We start from the raw sequence: 22,320 nt of genomic DNA, 5'->3' as shown, positions 1-22,320 counted from the left end.
TTTTATATGGACTACAACAAATGACACCTACAAAGCTCACTGTCTTATTTGCACAGGTACAGTAATTTGCTACTAATTTGCTAACACGGCTGTGGTTTGTTTGGTGTGGTGGGTTTTGTTTTGGGGTTTTTTGGTGCTGGTGGTGGGAAATCTAGGTTGTACCTCCACACAGAGCAGCCTCATACTTACGTATACGTAACAGCTTCCAGGTGGAGTTGCCATCTGTCCCACTTGCCATCTGAAGCCAGTCCCATGGTGTCATGGGACTGCAGTCTGATGTCCAGCATAAAATGAATGACATGAATGTTCAAATCCCCACAGAACAAGTGTCTAACTCTGATATGCCTTCTGATGGACCAAGCAGAAAGATCAAATAACTGAATTTTCAGGGAGACTGAGCAAGCAAGTCCCTCTCAGAAGCAACACTCCTAAGTCATCCAGATTTAGGCAATTGATTTCTCTTTAAAACACAGGCTCTTATTACAGCTACTTCAAGATCAACTGAGAAGTTTACACAATTTTAAAGGACCACACATAAGAAGTCAACTTGATATGTAGAGATATGTGCAAGAACTTCACAGTCACATACAGCACACTGAAGTTGAAGAGAAGAGAGTCTGGCAAGTTTTCATACTTGGCTTCAGGAAAAGAAAGAAATGGAAAGGTAAGCCTAATTGTGCGCTGTCTGTTCCTATTTACTTGGGGCTGGGATACTTTCCTACAGCTGGAAAACTTTAAAGAGTTCTCCAATTCACATTGAAACAGGAATAACACAAAGGTATGCATGATACTCAGTATTAAGTCAATTCTCACTACTAAACTTAGATTAATACTATCTGCTTTACTGCTGTGGTACCAACCTTGCAAGATACGTCTATTTTGGATGGACATAGCCTCTCATAGACCTTATTTCTAGTATTTTTGGTATTTACACAAACGCTGTATGTTTCACATACATTTACCACAGAAGAATGTGCTTCCTCGTGCTAAACGCTTTGTAATACGTAACCTTTAATGCAAAAGGCCAAAGCCACATCATCTATCAGGGTGAGGGAGGAAAATTTGAGAGCAATGGAAGCATTCACATCCGTGTAATAATGAGGGTTTTTTTTGCTAAAAACTGCCAGCCATTTCCTGGAAACAGATGATCTCTCTGTTACAGAGAGCACACTTATAAAACCCAAGCATTCCTAGTAGCTGTTGGCTTGATGCAGAAATGCCACTGGCTTGCTGATAACTTCATGTCTGGCTTTCAGAATGAGAGGGTTATCAGCAACAGCTTCCACTGCCTGCTTGCAAAACCTCACCCTCACCTTTGACTTCCTCTAGCTCCTTGACATTATAGGGCACACAGCGTCCTGGTGACAGACAGTAACCAGACGGTCTTTTACCATGCAGAACTGAGTTGTTTCAGGAATTTAATCTGGTTTCCCAGAATACGCAGCACAGCCCTTCATTCTAAAGTTGGTGTGCAGGTGAGACTGAATGCCTCTGGCTTTATAAACAGGTTTAACCATCAGTGGTTTTAACACACATCTGTAATTGAGCCATTTGCCTGTTGCTTCAGAAAACCTCACCCTGTGCCTGGGCATTCATCAAGAGATTCTGGCCTTCTCCATGGCTCCTATGCATGCTCAACCACCCTGTCAAACAGCTCAGCATCTCCTAATTCTAACAGCAAAATCAGTTCCTGCTTCACAACCAGCAGGTCTTCCAGCAATGTCTTCTCACTTTTTGTTGTTGCCACCTGTATACAGCATAGTTGTATGTTGTACATATAACATAGGAGTATGGAGTTAGTTGGATCCCTCACCCAGGACCATCTAATGTGCTTGTTCCAACATCTGTAGAGACCAATAGGACTTCATCACTTTACCAGAAGAGCAGTGGGCCCATGACAGGTAAAACTAAAACTGGTTCTACTGTAACCTAGTTTTTATGTCCAGATTATTACATTAATTATTATGTCCAGATTACTGAAGTTTTGGATGTACCCTAGCTTTAATTTAGATTATAATAGTGGTTTGGGTTTTTGGGGGGAGGGGGTAACCTAAAACAGAAATATTGCCTCAAATCATAACTCTTAAGCCTTCCAAGCACTTGTTTTCCTATATTTGTTCTTCTTCAAGAAAAAAATTAAAATATCACAACAAACACAACAAAGAAAAAAACATTAACATAATACTTTAAAGCCATTTCTCAGCTAGAATTTAAATCCAAATTCTTAATCCCCATATAAGCACACAGCTCTGACTAAATCACAGACCTTTATCCAAAGGCAGAATTTCATTCAAACCTGGTCTAGTGTTAAGTACAGACTGATAGTCTTGTATTTTCTTCAGCCTTAGTTCTTGGACATTTTGCTCTGCAGCAAGGTCAAGGCCTCTTCCTGCTTGGACTAGACACCCAGCCTGTGTTTTCAGACCACAAGAATGAACTCTAGCTTTTGTCTAATTACAGACACCACTAAATACTGATTTGAATCCACAAGCAGGCAACTAGGGATCCAAGTACACAAATACACTTTGTAAAAAAGCCTGGACGACCTTTTGACAACTTCCTCATTAGATGTGAGGGACAGATGGGACAGAATCCCACCAGATAGAACTTCTGGCCTCATGGTGTCAGCAGACTGACCTCTGAACCCTCATACCTTACTTATTCAGTATATTTTAAAAACAATAAAGCTTTAGTCTACACAAGCTGCCTTTCCTTCTCACCTTCTCAACAGCACTAGCTAAAATAACAGAAAACATAAACGCTGCCTAATTCTTCCAATTATTTTACTAGCCCGTGGTCAGCAATGGCATTTCATGTGTGGCTTTCTCTTTCTGTGCAAGGAACAGAAGATTTCAAACTTGTATCAAAAACATCTTCAAATGTACAATAGGACATATAAATCTTCATCAACTGTGGATATTTTCATCTATCTTTCACTGACTTGAGTTTTGAGTATTTAGGCAACACCCAGAATACTGCAATCTTGTAATTGAGACTGAAACTTCACACTTCAGTGCTATGAGTAAATTCATAATTCTTAAGCTTAATTGTCACCAAAGGGAAAAACAGGAAGGAGAAAAAAAAAAAGGCAGCAAGCCTGCTTCTGTGGGGAAAAAAAAATCCCTCAAAAGGGTTTCTTTACATCTCTAATAATTAAAATGTTGAAGAGTAAAAAAGAGTGAAGAACTATTAAGTACAGAGAAAAAAACCTTTTTTCTAACCTAATCTTTCAACAGAGTGACTCGAGAGAAGGGCCCTGGTTACTGGTGGTCTAGGGTTTAGATACTGTATTCTGACAAAAGGGAACATTTTGGGAAAGGTACTGTCACACAACTCCAGTTCAGGGGACCCGAGCAGAACTAAAGTCACTCCTTAGCATTCAACAATAAACTGTCTGGATTTCTCAGAATTGTATGAAAAAGCCACACTTCTCTTCACTTACCCATTAAAGTAACAAAAACTTTTGTGACTCATATTTAGTCATTTTTTTGGCAGCTTGGTCTGGCTTGAACCAACTCAAAACCACTAAGCAAAAAATCACAACCAGGAGAAATTTGAGTGAAACAACAGAGACCTTTGGAAAACAGAAAGCAATGTCCTCAAGAAATAACTTGTACCTGGGAACGCACTGAACAACCTACAACCCTTAAGTATACATATATTTCCAACCTACTTACCCTCCTAGGTCCAAAGCTATTTCTGGAAGAGTGCAGGCAAATATGTTCAGAGGAAACACTTGGAAACAGTTCAGTCAAGAAGATGCACAGGCATGCCTGAGGGTGGAGGAGGTAATGCAGTGTGCGAGGCGGCTATTTACTGTCACAAGCCCAGGAAGGTGGGTTTGTGTCACAAGAAGAAAACAGTGAATTACACCAAAGGTGCTGGAGAAATGCTGCTACAATATGGAACTAAGGAGAAATCACATCCCTTTGTGATCCAGGTTAAATGCAGAGAAAATAAGGAGGATATATTTTACTACAAAAAGATCTGCAGGACAAGGACACCACAGCAGTAAGGCACAGAGGTTCTAGACAAATAAAACTTTGGGGAAAAAAAAAAAAAATCTCTGTAATTTAAGACTGAGTTTAAAGCTTATGGGACCACCTCAGAGCTAACCATAATGTATCTTCAGTGAAATTTATTAACCTATTCACCAGTACTCTTGAGTTTAGTAAAATGCAGCACTGCAATAATACACACAACTGTCACAAAAAAATCCAACCAGTCACTACAGTCATCCAAAAATAATATAACAGAAAAACACTGTTAAGTGACGTATTTAATGTTTCTTTTCAGCACACTCCTCAATGTAGCTGGATAAGATTGTCTGGCTACACTCCACTTTCAAACCTATCTTTATCTCATTGCACATGCAGACCTATTCAGAAAGTACATGCTGGCTCCTGGAACTGCAAGCCAGTTGACATAATCTTGGAGTTCTAACAATACTTTGAACTTCCTTGAAATACAATCAAGACAAATTTAATTTCTGAAATAAAACCCACGTCACTCAAATAAATCACATTATTGCAATACATGCTCGGACACACTGTCAAGAGAGAAACTGCAGCTTCTTGCACCAGCAAGACAGAGGGGAAAGAAAAAAATGACCTGATTTCAGAAGACAGCAATCCTTAAAATAATCACCTTAAAATGAAGCTTTTTATGTCTGTGGCTTACTTCCATACAGTTAGTTTTTATTGTTGTTGTTGGTTTGGTTGTTTTATATTTATTTTGAACAAGCTATGACCACCTGTTAGTGCAACAAGCATTATGATCCTGTGGACATTAGCACTTAGGCTGTCTTTTATCATTCATTGAAACCAGCAGAACATCTTTAACTTCAGAGCATGGACACCAAGCTCTTAAACACAGCACAACCTGAGAAACCACACCAAGAAAGAGACCACTGTGACCTTCCTGAATTCTGAATGTTTTACAGTATATTCTAGTAAAAAGAAATAAAAATCAATGTGGAAGGAAATTTTAATTCTTCTCAGTCCATACCCGGATCATGTCAAATGAGATTTCAGTAAGATGAAGGCATGAACAATAGTGGTGATGTCACTCAGATGTGACTGACTTCTCTGGTATCAGCAGATCATTCTGTTGACTGTGAGGCTCTAGTCTGCTTCTAATCTGAATTTTCTGAGAATATCTATGACCAGTTCCCTCCCAGAAACGTCTTCCTTTAGCTATAAAGAAAATCTCTGCTCTAACACATTTCTGTATCCTTGTCTCATTTCATTGTGGTCTTTCACTTTTGAGTATATACCAGCTACTATTATAGTACATTTATACTACTGTAAAACTACTGATATAGAACATAATTTGGGGTCCTGGTTTGGATTATTACACACACCCTAAAAGCTGGTATTTGTACAGTCTAATCTTCAAGTTCTTCACATGAAGCCACACTTCGTATTTGCACCCTTGCTTTCAATGACTTGGCAAACATTGCTAGTTCTTACAAAATCCTTCTTATTTTTGCCTTTGTTTTACTCCTCAATTTGCAATTGAACACATCAAAGTGATGTTTTTAAAGGCAGCTATATACATCAGTCTAGAAAATTCAGATGAACAATCCACCACAACTATGCATTCATTAGCACTACGTGTTTACTGTGAGATCATCCAGCAGCAAAGATCCTTTGGTGTGACTGTTCTCCCCTTACTCACAACCTCCTGAAATACTGGAAGAACTCCCTCAATTAGTAGCCTGGGGTTCTCCGTTAGGTTGAAAACTGCAGGTGTTCATTTGCCCCGCAATAAAGTAAATCAGCTTTCTAATACAGTAACACACCTTTTCTGCATCACTCTCCAAACTCTACCTTTGCCAATGATCTTTCAAGTGAAAAAAAACCAACCAGAATGTAAATGTCTGATAACCTGTTTAACTTCAAAATATCAGACAGCTAAAAATTGTTTTGAGCCAACTGACCTTAAGATATGACCATCTCACTGTATATTCCATAGTTACCAACTCTCCACTCCAATAAGTTATTTTGCTCTGTGCCCTTTGAAATTCACAATTATCCTGTTAAAGCTTTAGAATGTTTTAATGTTTTGTTGTTTTGTTTTGTTTTTTTTTTGTTGGAATTATGGATTTTCAGTATAATCTGCAAGAAAAGCTAGACAACTAAGAGACTATCAATGTCTGAATTTTTCAATCATCCTGCTCAGTAGTATTAATCTCCCCTTAATTTTCCTGCATAACATGCAAGAATAAGGACCAAACTGAGGAACATGTTCCAAGACACTTAACATGGCAAGTCAAGAAGACCTGCGAGAGCTTTCCAAAACAATTTTTGGATGCATTTCCTTTACCTCTCAAGATGTAGTTCTGATAATTCTGGTCAGCCTCTGCTCCCACTTTGATTAAGCAAGTCAGACCTTCAGCGACAACAAACTCATGAACCAAGTCCTTGTCATCCTGCCACAGGAGAAAGAAAAAACTGCATTAGAATTCTGAAAGACAAAACCCAGGATGTATCATAATGTAAAACCAAATGTATGCTCGTAACACTGACTTTGTATTTCACATGATGTAAACAAGTTGATATAAAGGTTGTTATTTAGAGGACCAGAAGCAGAATTTTGAATTTTACAATCAGGATTAAACACATTGATGCAAAGCAAGAAAAAACAAGATTTTGCCTTTATGTCAACTACAGAAGATTAGTATCTGAAAACATTACTTTTGATGTTAAAATCTCATCATAGCACATAAACAAGACACATCATAGCACCTAAAAATCCTTAAAGCCTTTAAGTGTCAATATCAGTAAGAGAAAGCCAACTCTATGACTTAGAATAACTCCAGTTTCAGTTTTGGAAGTGCATACAAGAGAACTTTTAAAATTGGTATTTATTGCAATGTAATATTATATGTATTATCTTAAAGTAATACTATTTCATTATATTTAGAAAGAGAAAGTATAGTGTTGACTACAAGAACACGAGTAGATAATCCACATTATGATGGAAAACACAAAGAACGTAAGAGAAATCGCTCTGTAGTATTTGATGGGAGTTAAACCTGTTACAGTGACTCAGTTATTCTTTGAAACCATCAGCCCTTTACTCAGTGCAGTAGAATGACCCTGTAACACATACCAAGGGGAGGAGGGCTTTGCTGGGCACTACATGCATAATACTATGCCAAGGGACTATACAGCATCGTGGCTAAAGCTTTTCTTTCTATCTTACAGAAGGCTCATGTAAACAAACAAAAGGCTACTAAAAACTTGATTAAACAGCACTTAATGAATTAGCCTTACGTATTAGGCACACAACCAATTTAAAATAATAATGGAAGAGAAATATTCTGTGGACAAAATCATCCTAGTTGCTGAGTTCCTTCTTTTGAATATTTTAACATATGTTTTCATACACAATAGTGTATTGGACAGAAATTTCAGCTTTTCAATCACACAGCTCTGAGAAGCCAAGATCCAGACAATAGATAGTTTTGTTGAGAGTGGTTTCTGAATTCACTGTATACACTCAGAAAATTGCCAAGGGAAAGAAAATAATCAGGTCCCTTTTAGTGTGATAGTTCACTTATTGCAAAGTTCTTTCAGCCTGACAGATTATGTCTTACGAATTTCTCTCTTTCAGAAGAGCTAAGTGACATAATTCTTAAAGGCTAACCAAGTGAGATATATGAAATTGTAAGGTGAACTCTGAATTCATAAGAAAAGAAGAAATTACATTAAAAACCTGTTCAATGTTTAAGGAGAAGGTTAAATTTGTTAAAACAATTTAAACATATATTTTACAGACACGTATAGATACAAAAATTTATCACATGATAAAGGTGATTTATCCTTTAAAAAGCATATAAAGAGGAAGGATATAATGATTTCCCACCATCTTTGCAAAAGTATATTGTAAAAACCCAAAATATGTAAGATAAAATCCACCACTGCACACACTCGAGCTAAAAATTTTATTTATTTCAAAGTCTCAATGTTTTATTTTCTGAGATTGCTATTTTCTTATTTGTTTAGATAAAAGCCTTGATAATGTTTTCTGCAAAGCTAGGAATTTTACAGACACCCATGTCAGATCAGGGCACTACAGACACAAGCACTCAATCTTCTGAAAATGGCAAATTTCCTCTATCTACCCATTTGTCACACTCAAACCACAATGAGATTACTAGGAGAGTAGAGGAAGACTACACAGGCAATCTACCTGTTATTACAGATGGCACTAATACATTCTCATTTCCTCTGTTGTACATAATGGTGTTTCAAAGGTAAATGCACAGACTCCCCCTTTCCCCACAGATCACCCGGGAATTCCCTTTGATGTTCCAGAAAAGGACTGAAAAAGCAAGACAGTGGCTTGTATTGGGCAGCTAGGGACCTTTTCACAGCAGGTGACCTCTGGCTGGCACAGAGGCTGCTGCACCTTTGCCCAAGTTGCCAATGTAAGGAGCATGTTCCAATGTATGGGACAGAGGCCAAAGAAGGGGTATGGTCAGCCAGGACATGTAGACCTCTGTCTGTCTCATCCCAGTGGCGACTGGTAAAGCCCTTCCCAAAAGCCATTGCTCAGAGGACCAAACTCTTAACTCTGATGCATCAAGTGATGCCAAAATTCACAAGATGAAATTCCAGAATAACATTTTACAACAACCGAAGTCCTGGAAAAATAAGAAAAGGACACAAGATAAAATGCTTTCCGATGATCTAGGCTATAGCTCATGTTCAAGGTTCTGCACCTGTGTCAGGGCAATTCCAAGCACAAATACAGGCTGGGTGGAGAATGGATTGAGAACAGTCCCTGAGGAGAAGGATTTGGGAGTGATGATTGGTGAGAAGCTCAGCATGAACTGGCAATGTGCACTTGCAGCCCCGAAAGCCAACCGTGTCCTGGGCTGCATCAAAAGAAACGAGGCCAGCAGGCCAAGGGAGGTGATTCTCCCCCTTTACTCCGCTCTTGTGAGACCCTATCTGGATGGAGTACTGTGCCCCATTCTGGAGCCCTCAACACAAGAAGGACATAGAACTGTTGGAGCAAGCCCAAAGAAGGGCCTCCAAGAGGATCAGAGGGCTGGAGCACCTCTCCTATGGAGACAAGATGAGAGAGTTCGGGCTGTTCAGCCTGGAGAAGAGAAAGCTTGGGGGAGAGCTTACAGCAGCCTTCCAGTGCCTGAAGGGATCCTATGGGAAAGACTTTTCACAAGGCCATGTAGTGATAGGAAAAGGGGAAATGGCTTTCAATTGGAAGAGCAATTATTTAGATTAGACATGAGGAGGAAGTTCTTCACTACGAGGGTGGAGACACTGGAACAGATCACCCAGGGAAGCTGTGGATGTCCCCATCCCTGGAAGTGTTCAAGGCCAGGTTGGATGGGGCTTTGAGAAACATGTTCTAGTGGGAGGTGTCCCTGCCCATGGCAGGGGCCTTAGAACTAGATGGATGATCTTTAAGGACTTTTCCAACCCAAACCATTCTTTGATATGATGCTATGATTCGTTATTCCGAAATTTGCGGTACTTGATTCAAAATCAAGCAACTACAAATAAATACATAAATAAATATGCATGCACACAATACACAGATCCAAATCACCATCAAGAAACATTCAAGCTCATCTTTTAGAATGGAGAGCCACCTCCAACAGAGCAGGGAGGCAGAACCATAACCAGGGACCCCAGAGGAGTCTCCTCTCTGGCCACCCCTTGGAGCCAGGCAACTGCTCCATCCTGTGTATCACTATGTATATGGTCCTTTTAACTCAGAGACTTGAGCAAACTCTTTTTCTTCAAGAACTTTGAATCTTGTTTCTCCTAAAACTCAAGAGGAGGAACATATCCTGGAATTTGTCAGCTAAACTTAAAGTGAAGCATAGTCAGGGTTCAGGTACACTAAGGCTACATGCACTGATAATTCATAAGGAGTTTGCACATCTAGAAAATAAATTACACTGTATGCCGAGGTTTATGGTTAAAAATTCAAAATTCCTTGCTACTAAAGAGAGAAGGTGTCGAATTTTCAGAGTGGGAAGTGATGGGAGCAAGGGCAAGGAGCAGAAAGGACAGGAGTGCACAGCATTCAGAAAAACTATCAGAAATTTGTAGCATTGCGCAGAATCAAGAAACCTGAGGCCAAAGCATCCTCAAACAAAGCTTTTCTACAAATCTTACGAAAAAATAGATGCATATTTTATTGGATAACACCATTGTCTAATTAAGAGAAACAAGATACAAAATATAAACTATGTAGTGAAATAACCTCAATTATTTTTTCAGACAGTAGTGGTGTCCTAGCTCAAAGCACACTTCCTTGCTCTTCAAATACCCTTTGTTGGTATTTGAGCTGACATTTCATTCATCAAGTGTGTTTGCATCGTCTTTTGAGTTGAGAGAAAAATAAGATCTATTCTGGATTGACTCACAGTCAAATAAGCAAGAATGGAAAAACAGGAAAAAGAAGGAAAAATCGAGACTTGAGGATTCTGACATTTGTTAATAGACCTAACATGCCTGTGTGATGATTAAAAAAAAAAAAAAAAAAAGAAGTCTTAATGCTAGAGAAGTTACCAGTAGTTCAACTTCAGAGACCTTCAGGTGGAACCCAAAAACAAAGGAAATTTTTTAACAGCACATAGTCATTAAAGGCTGTTGAGAGTCAGTGAAAGATAAAAACTGAAATACCAATTATAACTTTAAGATGTGAATGCATATTAGGGTATCACCTGGGGAACAACTAGCAATTCCTTCTCCAAATACCTAAATATCTCTTTTATATTGGTAACTTGGGTTGTTTTTTTGTTGTTTGTTTTTTTTAAAGCAAGGATCTTCCCAAAGCAAATTGTAAGATCTGCCTTCTAGAAGTTTTTCAAACAAGCCGAAGGAGTAAACTGCTACAGCATAGAATCATCCTTGACTGAAAGGAGAGATATTGCAGGAGAACAGCAGAGGAAATGAAGGGGATGAGGGACTCTAACCAGACTGCTTTTGGAAAGCACTGAATAAACAAATCAAATCTGAATTAAAAAAGGCTTTTAAGGTACTTCTCCTTTCTAAAATAAAAGGGAGAAAGAAGGTGTAATGAAGCAGAGTACAAACACATCATGCTCCAGACATAAATCTGAACTCAGTACATTATCTATTCCATCATGTATATATGATGAGAGGAAAAAAGCAAACATCTGGAATGTGCAAAGACAGATGAAAGGCATCCAACTCCATACGTTCTACACTGAAAGGCGAATGTTTACATCAATTTTGGTCTAGGATAATCTTTTCAGACCCATTAACTCACTGACTTGCCAAGTTAGGTGACCTCAAAAGTAAAGGCACTGGTAAGAGGTTCAGGTTTCCAGGAAAAGAGCATTCACTGTATGGAATATATGGTGTGTGTGACAACGATATGTACGAGTAGCTGCCGAATGTGTGTGATAGCAATTAAAATGAAGCAGGGTAAGTTTGTCACTAGCTGTGGAAATGGACTCGGACTCCTCCACTAATATTGCAAAGATTTATGAGCCCTTAATCAGCAGGCATTAAAGCACTGATGAGAAAAGCAGCAAAACACAGGCAAAGCTCTCTAAGCTTCCTGCTAAGCTCCTGCAACCGTGAAGACTGTTCAGCGACACAAAGGCTGGCTACTTAAAAGTCTTTATGAAAAGATACCCATGTCCTTGTTAGACAGCTTTATTTTATGCTTTCATTCACAGATTTGGAATAGATTGTGTCTCTTCCTTTCTTCAGGCATCTCAGAAGGAAGAAAAAACAACATAGTGTATGTTGCTTTGCAATAGAGCTCTGTTTTTGTCAAATGTATAATGGAAAAGACATTAACTATATTCAGGCTGGTGAATTTCAAACTTACTTATATGGCTGGAAAAATGCACAAATCCCACTTTCACCCACAAACCCTGTGATCAAGCAGGCTGTACGGTATGCTCATGTGCCACCAGCAGAAATGGTGCAGGTGGGATTCCCTTCTTTCCTACCTGTTCTCCTGTTTCTGTACCATTCTTTAATGTAGTTTTTCGAGGTCTTATCTGAAGGTAGAGACTGAAGACTTTTTTCAAGGCATGGCACTTTGCAAGAATGCATCTTATCTGATGTGCAGTTTCCACGTGCAAAGTTAAGTTGTTTACATACTGTTAAATCTTTCTGAAGCCTGCTATTTCTGTTTCCATATACTTGAAAACTTTCACCCAAAGCATGATTAGTTTTCTGCCACAAGAAAATTACTTTGCTTCCTAAGAAGAATCAAGGTCTTGGAACAGCTTCTCAAGGACAAGTTTTTTTTTGTTTTTTGTTCATTTGTTGTGGGGGTTTTTAACTAAAAAGCACAAAAAAGCACTAATGAAAGCTTTACTTTAAGTATTTGGGGAAACTGGATTAGTAACTGAATATTCACATTTGGATATGCACATACATATTTCTCTCTTACGTGGCTAACAGCTGTGCAGAGTACTGTCTTTCCAAGAAATCATAACAAGATGCTTGCCTATGAGATTTCCACCAAGGAGAACCCCATTTTTTAGGTTGTTTTGTTTTTTTTTTTCATTTCATAAACTATCCCATTGTTTCTGGTTGTTTGAGCATTTCCATATTTAATGCTATGCTGTACAATCCTCTCCTTTTTCTGTTACAATGTTAAACACTGCATACTTTATGATTTTCATTTCTTTAAATAAGGAACCATGGGGTTTCCCAGCCTGTGCTCTCCACATGACACATTACTGAGTGAGCCAGCAATCACATTCTGTACCGACCAAACTTGCCAAAACACAAAAGTTGCAATAATCCAGCCTAAAAGTAAGAGCAGCACAGGCAGCCAGGGTAGCAGCCATAGCCATGAGAAATTTTTTGCTAAGCTTTGCCCATGAGAGAGGACTGCACTCACCCTGAGCTCCACTGGTTGACACACTTCATCCCCTGTCTGAGGAGCTTCCCTCCCTGCTCTGTCATTCTAAAACATCCCTATTAAGAGAGATTTCAACTCTAATTTTCAGAAAAATTTCTGATTTTGTCTGTAGACCAAAACCAGTAACTTCATGAAGAGACACTATATACACATTTTAATGTTGTGATAATTCACCTAGCCAAAAGACAAGATGAATATTGCCGATTCACCCTGCACAAGAGGAGAAAGGTAAACCCTACTGGATTCAAAGAGAAGCATCCTCCTCTGCCTCCTGAAACCTTGTGGAATAAGGTGCTGGCAGCATACCAATACAGAGGCCTACAGACAGAAAGGGCATGGCTCATTCAGATGCTGCCTTGCTCCAGAATTAAAAATTACTACTTTTTGAAAGGGCAATCTCCGTTCATTGCTATGTTCATCTGTCAAACAGTATGCTGGGAAAGAGTGCTGTCCTCACTCTACATTAATGCATTGGAGTGAGGTATCCTTGGAAACCCTCTTCCTCAGATTGCCCTGCTAGGAGTGTATACTGCACTGCAAGGCAGAACTGAAAGAGAAACCACAGATAATTATGCTCAATATATAAAATGCTCAAAAAATAAAATAAGAAGGAAAAATACATGCATATACACTCACAAGAAGTTACCCCAAAACTATAAATGATAGCCGCTCTTTTTAAAAGTGTAAAGACATTTTTTCCATCCTTTCTTTAAAAAAAAAAAAAAAAATCTCCTGGAAAGTCAAAATAGGATAACAAAGTTCAGATGGTTTTAGGAGGATTAAGGGCTGGAGATTAGGCCTCATTCATTTGGGGATGTAAATTAGCAGCAGAGACTCAGCAACTGACTGGTGCGGAAAGGGAGGAAGGAGGAGGCAGGTCAAAGAGCAAACCATGCACGACTGCAGGCTTTTACTGGCATAAATCTCAAATGACAATACATCTGGCATTCCACCACAAGCAAGTAAAATGCAGGACTGTTGCCCAATATACTTGAAAAGCCTTCTCTGTTACTAAGGAAAGAAGAATAGAATGATAAAATCCAGGTTTCAGTTAGCAATTGCATCAATGATGGGTAGGCGCTTATTTCACCCTTCATGTTCCTAACAGTGCAAGAGGAACAGAAATCTACTGATCTTCTCTCTGAAGCATTTTCCTGGCTCTTGCAAACCCTCATGTGTAAAAATAATACCTCCAAACAACCCCAAAGCTATCTCCTAACCCGACTGCCCTAGCAGCAGTAGCAATGTGGCAGTGCAGGGCTATGACCAGAATGCTGTTCCATCACCTGAGAGCCTTCATGCCCAGAGGTTGCCCATGTAATTTCAAATGCTTAGAAGATACTCTGCCTCAATAGCAATGAAAAATTAGCAACCAGTTCCTCTCAGCCCTCCTTTCAGCTGTCTAGTTTTGCAACCCCCACATCTACATTAGAAATATAGCACAATAAAGTCTCAATAGAGTATTTTTAACTATTGCTACCTGCCTTCACTATGCATCACATCTGCTAAAGTTACCAGCAAAATAACTACTCCCATTGACAAGACTACAATGATGTAGTAATAAAAGAGTTATGCTGTGCTCTATTAGAAACAGAAACCCCAGACAATTTCTGGAGTCCAGCTTTTTTACTGGCTAAGCAACAGGTTGCATTTTATAGATCAAGTTTGGCTTGCACTGTTTGCAGTTAGAAAAGCTCATTTTGGCTTGAAAACTGAGTAAACATAGTTAGGAAGTGATTGGAGGATCACGGACCGCCAAGATATAATTTATAGTTACTTTCCCACACTTTAAACTATAGCTCTCTTCTCTGGACTCAAAAATTATTGATATAATTAAAATACTGGATTGCCAATCCAGAAGTGCCTGATCCTATCTAATTCAATTGTCACTGTTTATTTCAGTCCATTTTAAAAGCCAAGTCACCTATTGCAAACAAATCTGGAAAGAAGTAATTCCAAAAACATACACACATGCACAAACATATACACACACATACACACATAAACTTCAGTCCTATGAGTCCCTCAAGAATGTATTGCGATTTCAACCTAAATTACTTAAGCAGCTACAAACCAATTCTATGTATGGAACAGATGACAGGTTAAGAATGTGAGTCTTGTATCAAACCATGAAATCTCTGCTCTACCTTGAGTCAGGACACTACTTCTAGAAGCTGAATCGAACACAGCTCTCAGGAGAAGCATGAGGAGAGTCTTCTGTTGTCACAGAAAGCCCACCTCTCTAAGACAAGTAGTTTCACTCCTTGATAACTGGCAACTCAGAAATTACTACTGCTTGCTCACTAGGCAAGTTTAGTTGCTGTCTTCCCTCCCTCATGCTCCCACCAGCATGCCTAGAAGAACTCTTTGAATCATAGAATCATCAAGGTTGGAAAAGACCTTGAAGATCATAAAGTTCAACCATCAGCCCTACATCCCTGTGACCACTAAACCATCTTCCAAAGCACCACATCTACCTGTTTTTTGAACACCTCCAGGGATGGTGCCTCCACCACCTCCCTGGGCAGCCTGTCCCACTGCCTCACCACTCTTTCTGTGAATAAATTTTTCCTCATATCCGATCTGAACCTTCTCTGGTGCAACATGACCCCATTTCCACTTGTTCGATTGCCAGTCAATCACTCTTAAGAAGAAGGGTGCCCTTCACTGGGGTGTCCCAAAACTGCAGTCAGCTGCTAGAGGTAACTGAGGAAGTGGCAGCAGCATTTTAGAGGAGAAAGTTTTGATGGGGACCAAGCTGCTAGTTTGTCCCTCCGGGGAAGCTCCATCTTGCTATCTTTGTTGATTGCAAATGCACCGGCCTCACTGGCTGTGCCACAGCTTCCACTGTGGAAGCAGAGGTGCCCTCCCCACTTTTCCCTACACTCTTCTGTGCTGACCCCACACTCCTTATTTTCTTCTCTCCCCCAGCCTTTACACCTTCCTAACTCATTACATGTGCATCTGTGTAGAAGCAGGACAACAATGTGAAATAAAGACATCAGTATTTTTACACTGTTCTTTTTTTCCTATTCCCACATCTATTTACATGGAAGAATATTTTACAACAGCATGCATGGAAATTACCATCCTCCTTTACTTTCAGTGGGGCAATGTATTTAAGCAACTTGCAATACAAAGTTTGGCTTCTAATGATGATTAAAATGAGAATTTACCCTCATGTATCAATTTTGTTGCATGTCCTTGGCATGAGGCAGTTGCCTAAGTAGCAATCAACAAATGCCTGCTTTTTTTTTGTCTGCTTTTTTTTTGCCAGCTTTTAAGAACATTTGTACCAGCTAAAGATAACTCTATGCCATTCAAATATTAAAAAATAAATTTTCTTTCTTTCCAAGATGAAAACATTTCAAATATAGACCACGCTATTGCTTATGGATTTCTCCTGTGGCATCAATAAAGAGATACAGAAATTCACCCACAAGTGTTTTATTTACAGCCATTAATCCCCTGTAGTCTCCCTTCTGAAAAAGAATCAGTCCAGAAAATAAATATTCTATTGTTTTTCAAAAACACATTTTGTATTGCGCAAAAAAATACAGCATTTGCTGATGTTTCCCATTAGCAAACCAGAGAAGCTGCAACACTTACTGCTCCACACCCTCATTTTATAGGGACACATTTTAAATTGTGTATTTTTCTGCAGTTTCTTTTGGATAGCTGAAATAATGTTTTAGCAGTTAACATTACTGTTTTAAATTTGTGAAAATATGTCCAATATTTAATACATTGAAACAAAGATGCAATTCTGCTAAAGACAGGATTTCTTCAAGGTTGAGGATATAGAGAAGTACTCTAATCCAAAAGAGACTTTTTTTTATTATTTTAATCCGTCAGAATTTTTAAAAATACATAAAATTTGAACAAGACATTTGTAAAAATAACTTTTCAGTAATCCAGATTTCTCAAATCCTTGTCAAATTTCTCAGATTCCTCAAATGACAGGTATATAGATACCTAAGATGTTCAGCATTAGCCACGTACAGCTACCACAGTGGCTCTCCTGCAGCATATGAAAAAAACAACAACTGAGGAAATAAGTAATAGAGAAGAATAAATTCCTGTTTTATTATATTTGTTGAGATTTCTCAGAGTCAAAACAGTGGTTATTAGACACAGTTAAGGTATGTTTAGAGCATCGAGTTCCAGCCAACTATAACAGAAGAAAAAGTATGGAATATAGACAACAAATGTTGAATACTTTTATGAAAAGATTTAAATGTTTAAAACTTTCTTAGTAATCTCTTACATTTTTCCTTTAAAAAAAAAAAAAAAAATCTTGCCTAGTGAAATTAAAGTAACTCCTTAAAATAACTTCTTTCTTATTGGGCATTCATGAAAAAAGGATACATTTAAAACCTAAAAACTTTCAGTTTATTTTATAAAGGTACAATATATAATTTACTACCATCCATTTACCATTAATTTATTAGTTTTTCTTCCTTAGAGAGATGCATCTCATTTGTAAATGAATGAAGAATTGGTCCTTTAAGATTTTGGGTTTCTCTTCATAAACAGCTTTCTTCTTTTTGGATACATAAAACAATTCTTAGCAGACCACGGAAAAAAATAAGCCTACAGTCTTTCAAGTTTAAACTGTTCCAACAGACAATCAGGCTGTAAAAGACACATGTTCGCATTTACATGTAGGGAAGGAAATGCAAGTTTGGACTGCTAAGATGAAAATTAACTTCTGAACTTCACTCTGAACATAATGTTTTGCTTCTTCCATATCTTTGGTCATTAACTTCACTACTTTCACATAACCCTCCTGATTCTAGGATCAAATGGGGGAGCTGGAGATAGAAAGCCAACTTACTGTGACACTATAATGTCTGCTTCTAGTGCTTCCTTGCACTTAACCTTGCAGTTGCATGATGCCACACCCATCTGAGAAAGATCCCAGAGTTACCATCAAGTTTTACCACTGAAAAGGGTGGGCTACCTGTTTGGGTTGTACAGAGCAATAAACTGATGCATTCCATATTTCAGGAGAGGGAAGTGAACTGCAGTACTATTCTTAAAACAGGTTTTAAGAATGAAACATGGAAAGAAAGAAAGAACATGGAAAAGAAACTCTGCTACTATTTCAGCATGTTGAACCACGTGGAAGCAACTTTTTGCTTTCAGTATTATGTTATTTCAGTTAAACAAGGCACAGATAATCACAGGAATTTTTTTCCCAGATAACTTTTTTCCCCCGTGTGTACAAGAAGCAAGCAAGCAAGTAGAAGTCACATCTCAGTATCAAATTAATCTATTCCATTATTAGCCAGAAAAGCTTTGTTTGCCTCCCCTGTAAAGATAAAGCATTCAGTGGGAAATAAACAAAAGAAGTCCTGCTGTCGCTGCTTGTTTACCACATTCAATTTACTTGCATACACTCAAATACCAGGTAAAAAAAACCTTAACATTTTATGCCATCAACCTGATTGGGACAGAATTTCATCCTTTGCACCTCGAGTAAACAGCAGGTACATCAATACACTGTGTTTTTTCCCCTCCCAGTTAACAGTGGAATTAAAAAACACTAGAAAATGTCCTTAGACCACACCCTACCAGGGATGATATTATTGGGAGCAAAGTAACAGATCAAACAATGTTCATGCACTGCATTACACACCTAAGGAAGCTAAAATAGATAGGCTCCATACAAAACAAGGTTTCCTGTTTGAAATCAAACATACACACAGCTTGGAGAATGAGTAACAGTGGCTTCCCATATTTTTAGATGATACTTGTGGTGGAAGTAGCTCATGTTTACAGGCCAATTAAGAACTGTTTAGAACTCAGCCCATAACATTGTCTAGGTACAAAGAAGACACTCTATTTGCCAATGAATTTGCGAAACTGATTTTGACATTTGACAGATCATATCTATTTCATTTCTAATATCTAAACAACACTGACACACATCCCTTGTAAAATACCATTAAGCAAATACAAAAACTGTTACGTGGAACTATGGTGAATTTGATTTGGGAAGGAAATGAAGGTTTCTCTCTTTTTCATGAACTAATCAAGAACCCTTCAAAGAGGACTCTTAAAGAGAAAAGGTGGCAGCCTGCTCCACAAGTGATGACAGCAGCCCCTAAATCAAATGTCATGCAGCTTCAAACCCTAAGGAGTCATCAGTCATGGTTGCAAGAGGGGAAGGAACAGTCTCCTTCCTTGAGATCAATGAGGCAAACAGAATACTCCTTCTGCTTCTCTAAGGATGATTGATGACTCCTTAGCGGCTGAAGTGTGTGACATGTGATTTCATTCACTGATAAGACTGGGTCTATCCAAACACCTTCAAGCTCATGCTTCCAGGGCCCCTACATAGCTGTGCTCTGTGACATTTTACACAAAGCTGAATTGTTCAATGATTAATGAATTATCAACAATAGAAGAAAATTCTCTAAAATAATTCTGTAACTGCATTGCTTGATATTCTGATCACAACACAAAATGGGAATCCAGGCTCTGCAAGAAAAATAGTGGGAGATCTCCTGCATTTGTCAAATGACACTTAGGGGGAAAACAGTCCTAAAAGAAAACTGGCTTCTTCTCTCAACACTAAAAGAAACCCTTCATGTCTGCTTTCTAGAAAACCTAATGCATTGATAGATTGATTAAAACTATTTTCTAAAACTTTAAGAGGCAGACTTACACATTAGTATAGATTTCAACAGACTTGAAACATGCTTCATAGGTTTCTTAATCTTCTTACAACACCATATTCTTATCCAGTTATTTCATATTTTGAAATTATGCAATCTGCTTTGTAAATACAAGGCACACTGTTGTTTGTATGTTCTACAACATGCATGCTTTATATTACATCCAGTCATATGAGCAGTCTTGTTAAATAAACTATTTTTAATATAATATAAATTGCACAGCATTATTTACTTACAGTATAGTGCTCATAACCAATTTTTCTGCTTTTAAGATTTATATTGAATTAATTGTCTACCTGGACCTCTGAAAAGCATTTGACACTGTTCCCCATGGATCTCTCATAAAAAAACCTGGCTGCTCATGGCCTGGATGAGCACACGATCTGTTGGATCAAGCACTGGCTGGACGGTTGGGCCCAAAGAGTAGTGATCAATGGAGTCAAATCCAGCTGGGGCCAGTCACAAGTGGTGTTCCTCAGGGCTCAGTCACAAGTGGTGTTCCTCAGGGCTCAGTGTTGGGACTGTTTCTGTTTAACATCTATATTGATGATAAGGACATAGAGTGTATTATCAGTGAGTTTGCAGATGACACCAAGCTAGGTGGGAGTGTTGATCTGCATGAGGATAGGGAGGCTCTACAGAGAGACTTGGATAGATTGGATCATTGGGCTAATGTTAATGGTCTGGGCTTCAACAAGGCCGAGTGCTGGGTCCTGCACTTGGGCCACAACAACCCCAGGCAACGCTACAGGCTTGGGGAAGTGTGGCTGGAAAGTGGCAGAAAAGGACCTGGGGGTTCTAATTGACAAGAGGCTGAATATGAGCCAGCAGGGTGCCCAGGTGGCCAAGAAAACCAATAGCATCCTGGCTTGTATTAGAAATGGTGTGACCAGCAGAAGGAGAGAGGTGATTGTCCCCCTGTGCTCAGCACTGGTGAGGCCACACCTGGAGTGTTGTGTCCAGTTTTGGGCACCTCAATTCAAGAGAGATACCGAGGTGCTGGAGCGAGGACAGAGGAGGGCAACGAAGCTGGTGAAGGGCCTAGAGAATAAATCTTATGGAGCATGTTTGAAGGAGCTGGGCATGTTTAGTTTGAGGAAGAAGAGGCTGAGGGGAGACCTCATCAGTCTCTACAACTACCTGAAAGGTCATTGTAGAGAGGTTGGTGCTGGTCTCTTCTCACAGGTAATTAACGATAGAACAAGAGGGAATGGCTTCAAGCTGCAACAGGGCAGGTTTAGACTGGACATTAGGAAAAAAAAAATTCACAGAAAGAGCGGTTAGACACTGGAATAGGCTGCCTAGGGAGGTGGTTGAGTCACCATTCCTGGATGTGTTTAAGGGTCATTTGGATGTGGTATTGGTGGATATGGTTTAGGCAAGAACTTTGTAGAGTATGGATGATGGTTGGACTTGATGATCCCAAGGGTCTCTTCTAACCTGAACAGTTCTATGATTCTATATGTTTTAAGCAGCTGTATTTTAATCTTTCTTATGATATCTCCATCAGGAAATAAAAGAATGTTCTTCAACCCTAATTTGTAAGTTCCATGTTCAGCTGTTTTCTACCCAGATACCTTTGGTAGAATTAGTTTGGCACTAAATTCACAGATCTCTGATAAACACAAGTATCAGGCAACTCAGAAGGCTGTAAGAAACTACATTTCTGTAGTTTCTGGGAGCTAAACCATGCTTCAGCAAATTGTCAGTTGTATCTGTTAACAATTATTCAGTTCTTTGAAGGTCAAGCATTTTGTATACTTCTAATTTGAACATTACTTTCCTTATTCTAAGTTTCTCAAAATGCATAATGGTAAATCAGTACAGTACTGCAGTACAGGCCAGAAAGCAATGATGAGTGTGGCTATCTTCATCCTTCAGAATGAATGACAGGAACAGAATGGCATTACTGTAAAGAAAAATGCCTCATATCACCTTTATCATTTTGCAAACACCAGCTCATCAGAAGAAACCAAAGAGTAATTCCAAGGGTAGACTTCCCAAATGAAGCTTTCATTTAAAAGTTAAAACAAAGGCATTGCTTTTGCCAAACATTGCTAAGCTTCGCTGAGGCCTTGCGTGAAAAACCAAGAGCGCTGAGTATTTGGAATTCATATTTGATGTAAAACTTGGGTTTGTTCCCATTTAACACAAATAAGAGACTGCACGTTACCTTGAAGCTCTTTAAAAATTACACTGACACAGAACTGTGCCAAATTAACTCAGCTTGCTGAAATGATTATAAAAATGTAGTGTTACGAACTGTCTTGGCACTTAAAAACATGATGAAGTCTCCACAACACTCTGAAAATTTGTTATAATGAAAATAAAGACTGGCTTTCAAGTAAACATTTTCTTTCCAAAATATAATACTCTTAAGGAATTTAAAATATAATGAAATACAAAATCAAACAGATATTGATGTAGAAAAACAGACTTAGAAAAACGTTTTAACATCACAATAGAGTACAAATGCTGACATACTTTAATGTCATTGACTAAAATATATATTAGGTATGATATTTTGGACAAGAGTGTTCGGTCTGTAATATAACCTTATGATAATAACTTGTATTTTTCTTCACTAAAAATTAAAATAGTTTTTCTTTCTGAAACAGATACAAAAATAATCTTACATTCTCTCGTGGTGCACTATGAGATGAACTAAAATCATACTCAAAAGATGCCCTTAGCAATCTCAGCAACTCTTCTAAGGACAGTGAAGGTGACAGGCTCA

At 38.6% G+C, this 22,320-nt stretch overlaps 1 protein-coding gene across 11 annotated transcripts in view; it reads right to left on the bottom strand.

Annotated features, from left to right (window-relative positions):
* Positions 1–22,320, bottom strand: part of FHOD3 (formin homology 2 domain containing 3) — a 383,220-nt gene that overhangs the window by 192,460 nt on the left and 168,440 nt on the right. For 10 of the 11 annotated variants that reach the window (XM_051610566.1, XM_051610567.1, XM_051610573.1 and 7 more), the window contains exon 5: positions 6,328–6,433. In XM_051610566.1, coding sequence (XP_051466526.1) covers positions 6,328–6,433 — 106 coding nt within the window. Of the gene's footprint in view, positions 1–6,327; positions 6,434–19,879; positions 19,938–22,320 lie in introns of those variants that run through there. The other variant, XM_051610574.1, reaches the window with a different exon arrangement.

Source organism: Apus apus, chromosome 2 (genome assembly GCF_020740795.1).
Source record: "Apus apus isolate bApuApu2 chromosome 2, bApuApu2.pri.cur, whole genome shotgun sequence".
NCBI lineage: Eukaryota > Metazoa > Chordata > Aves > Apodiformes > Apodidae > Apus > Apus apus.
This window is presented reverse-complemented; position numbering and strand designations above follow the sequence as displayed.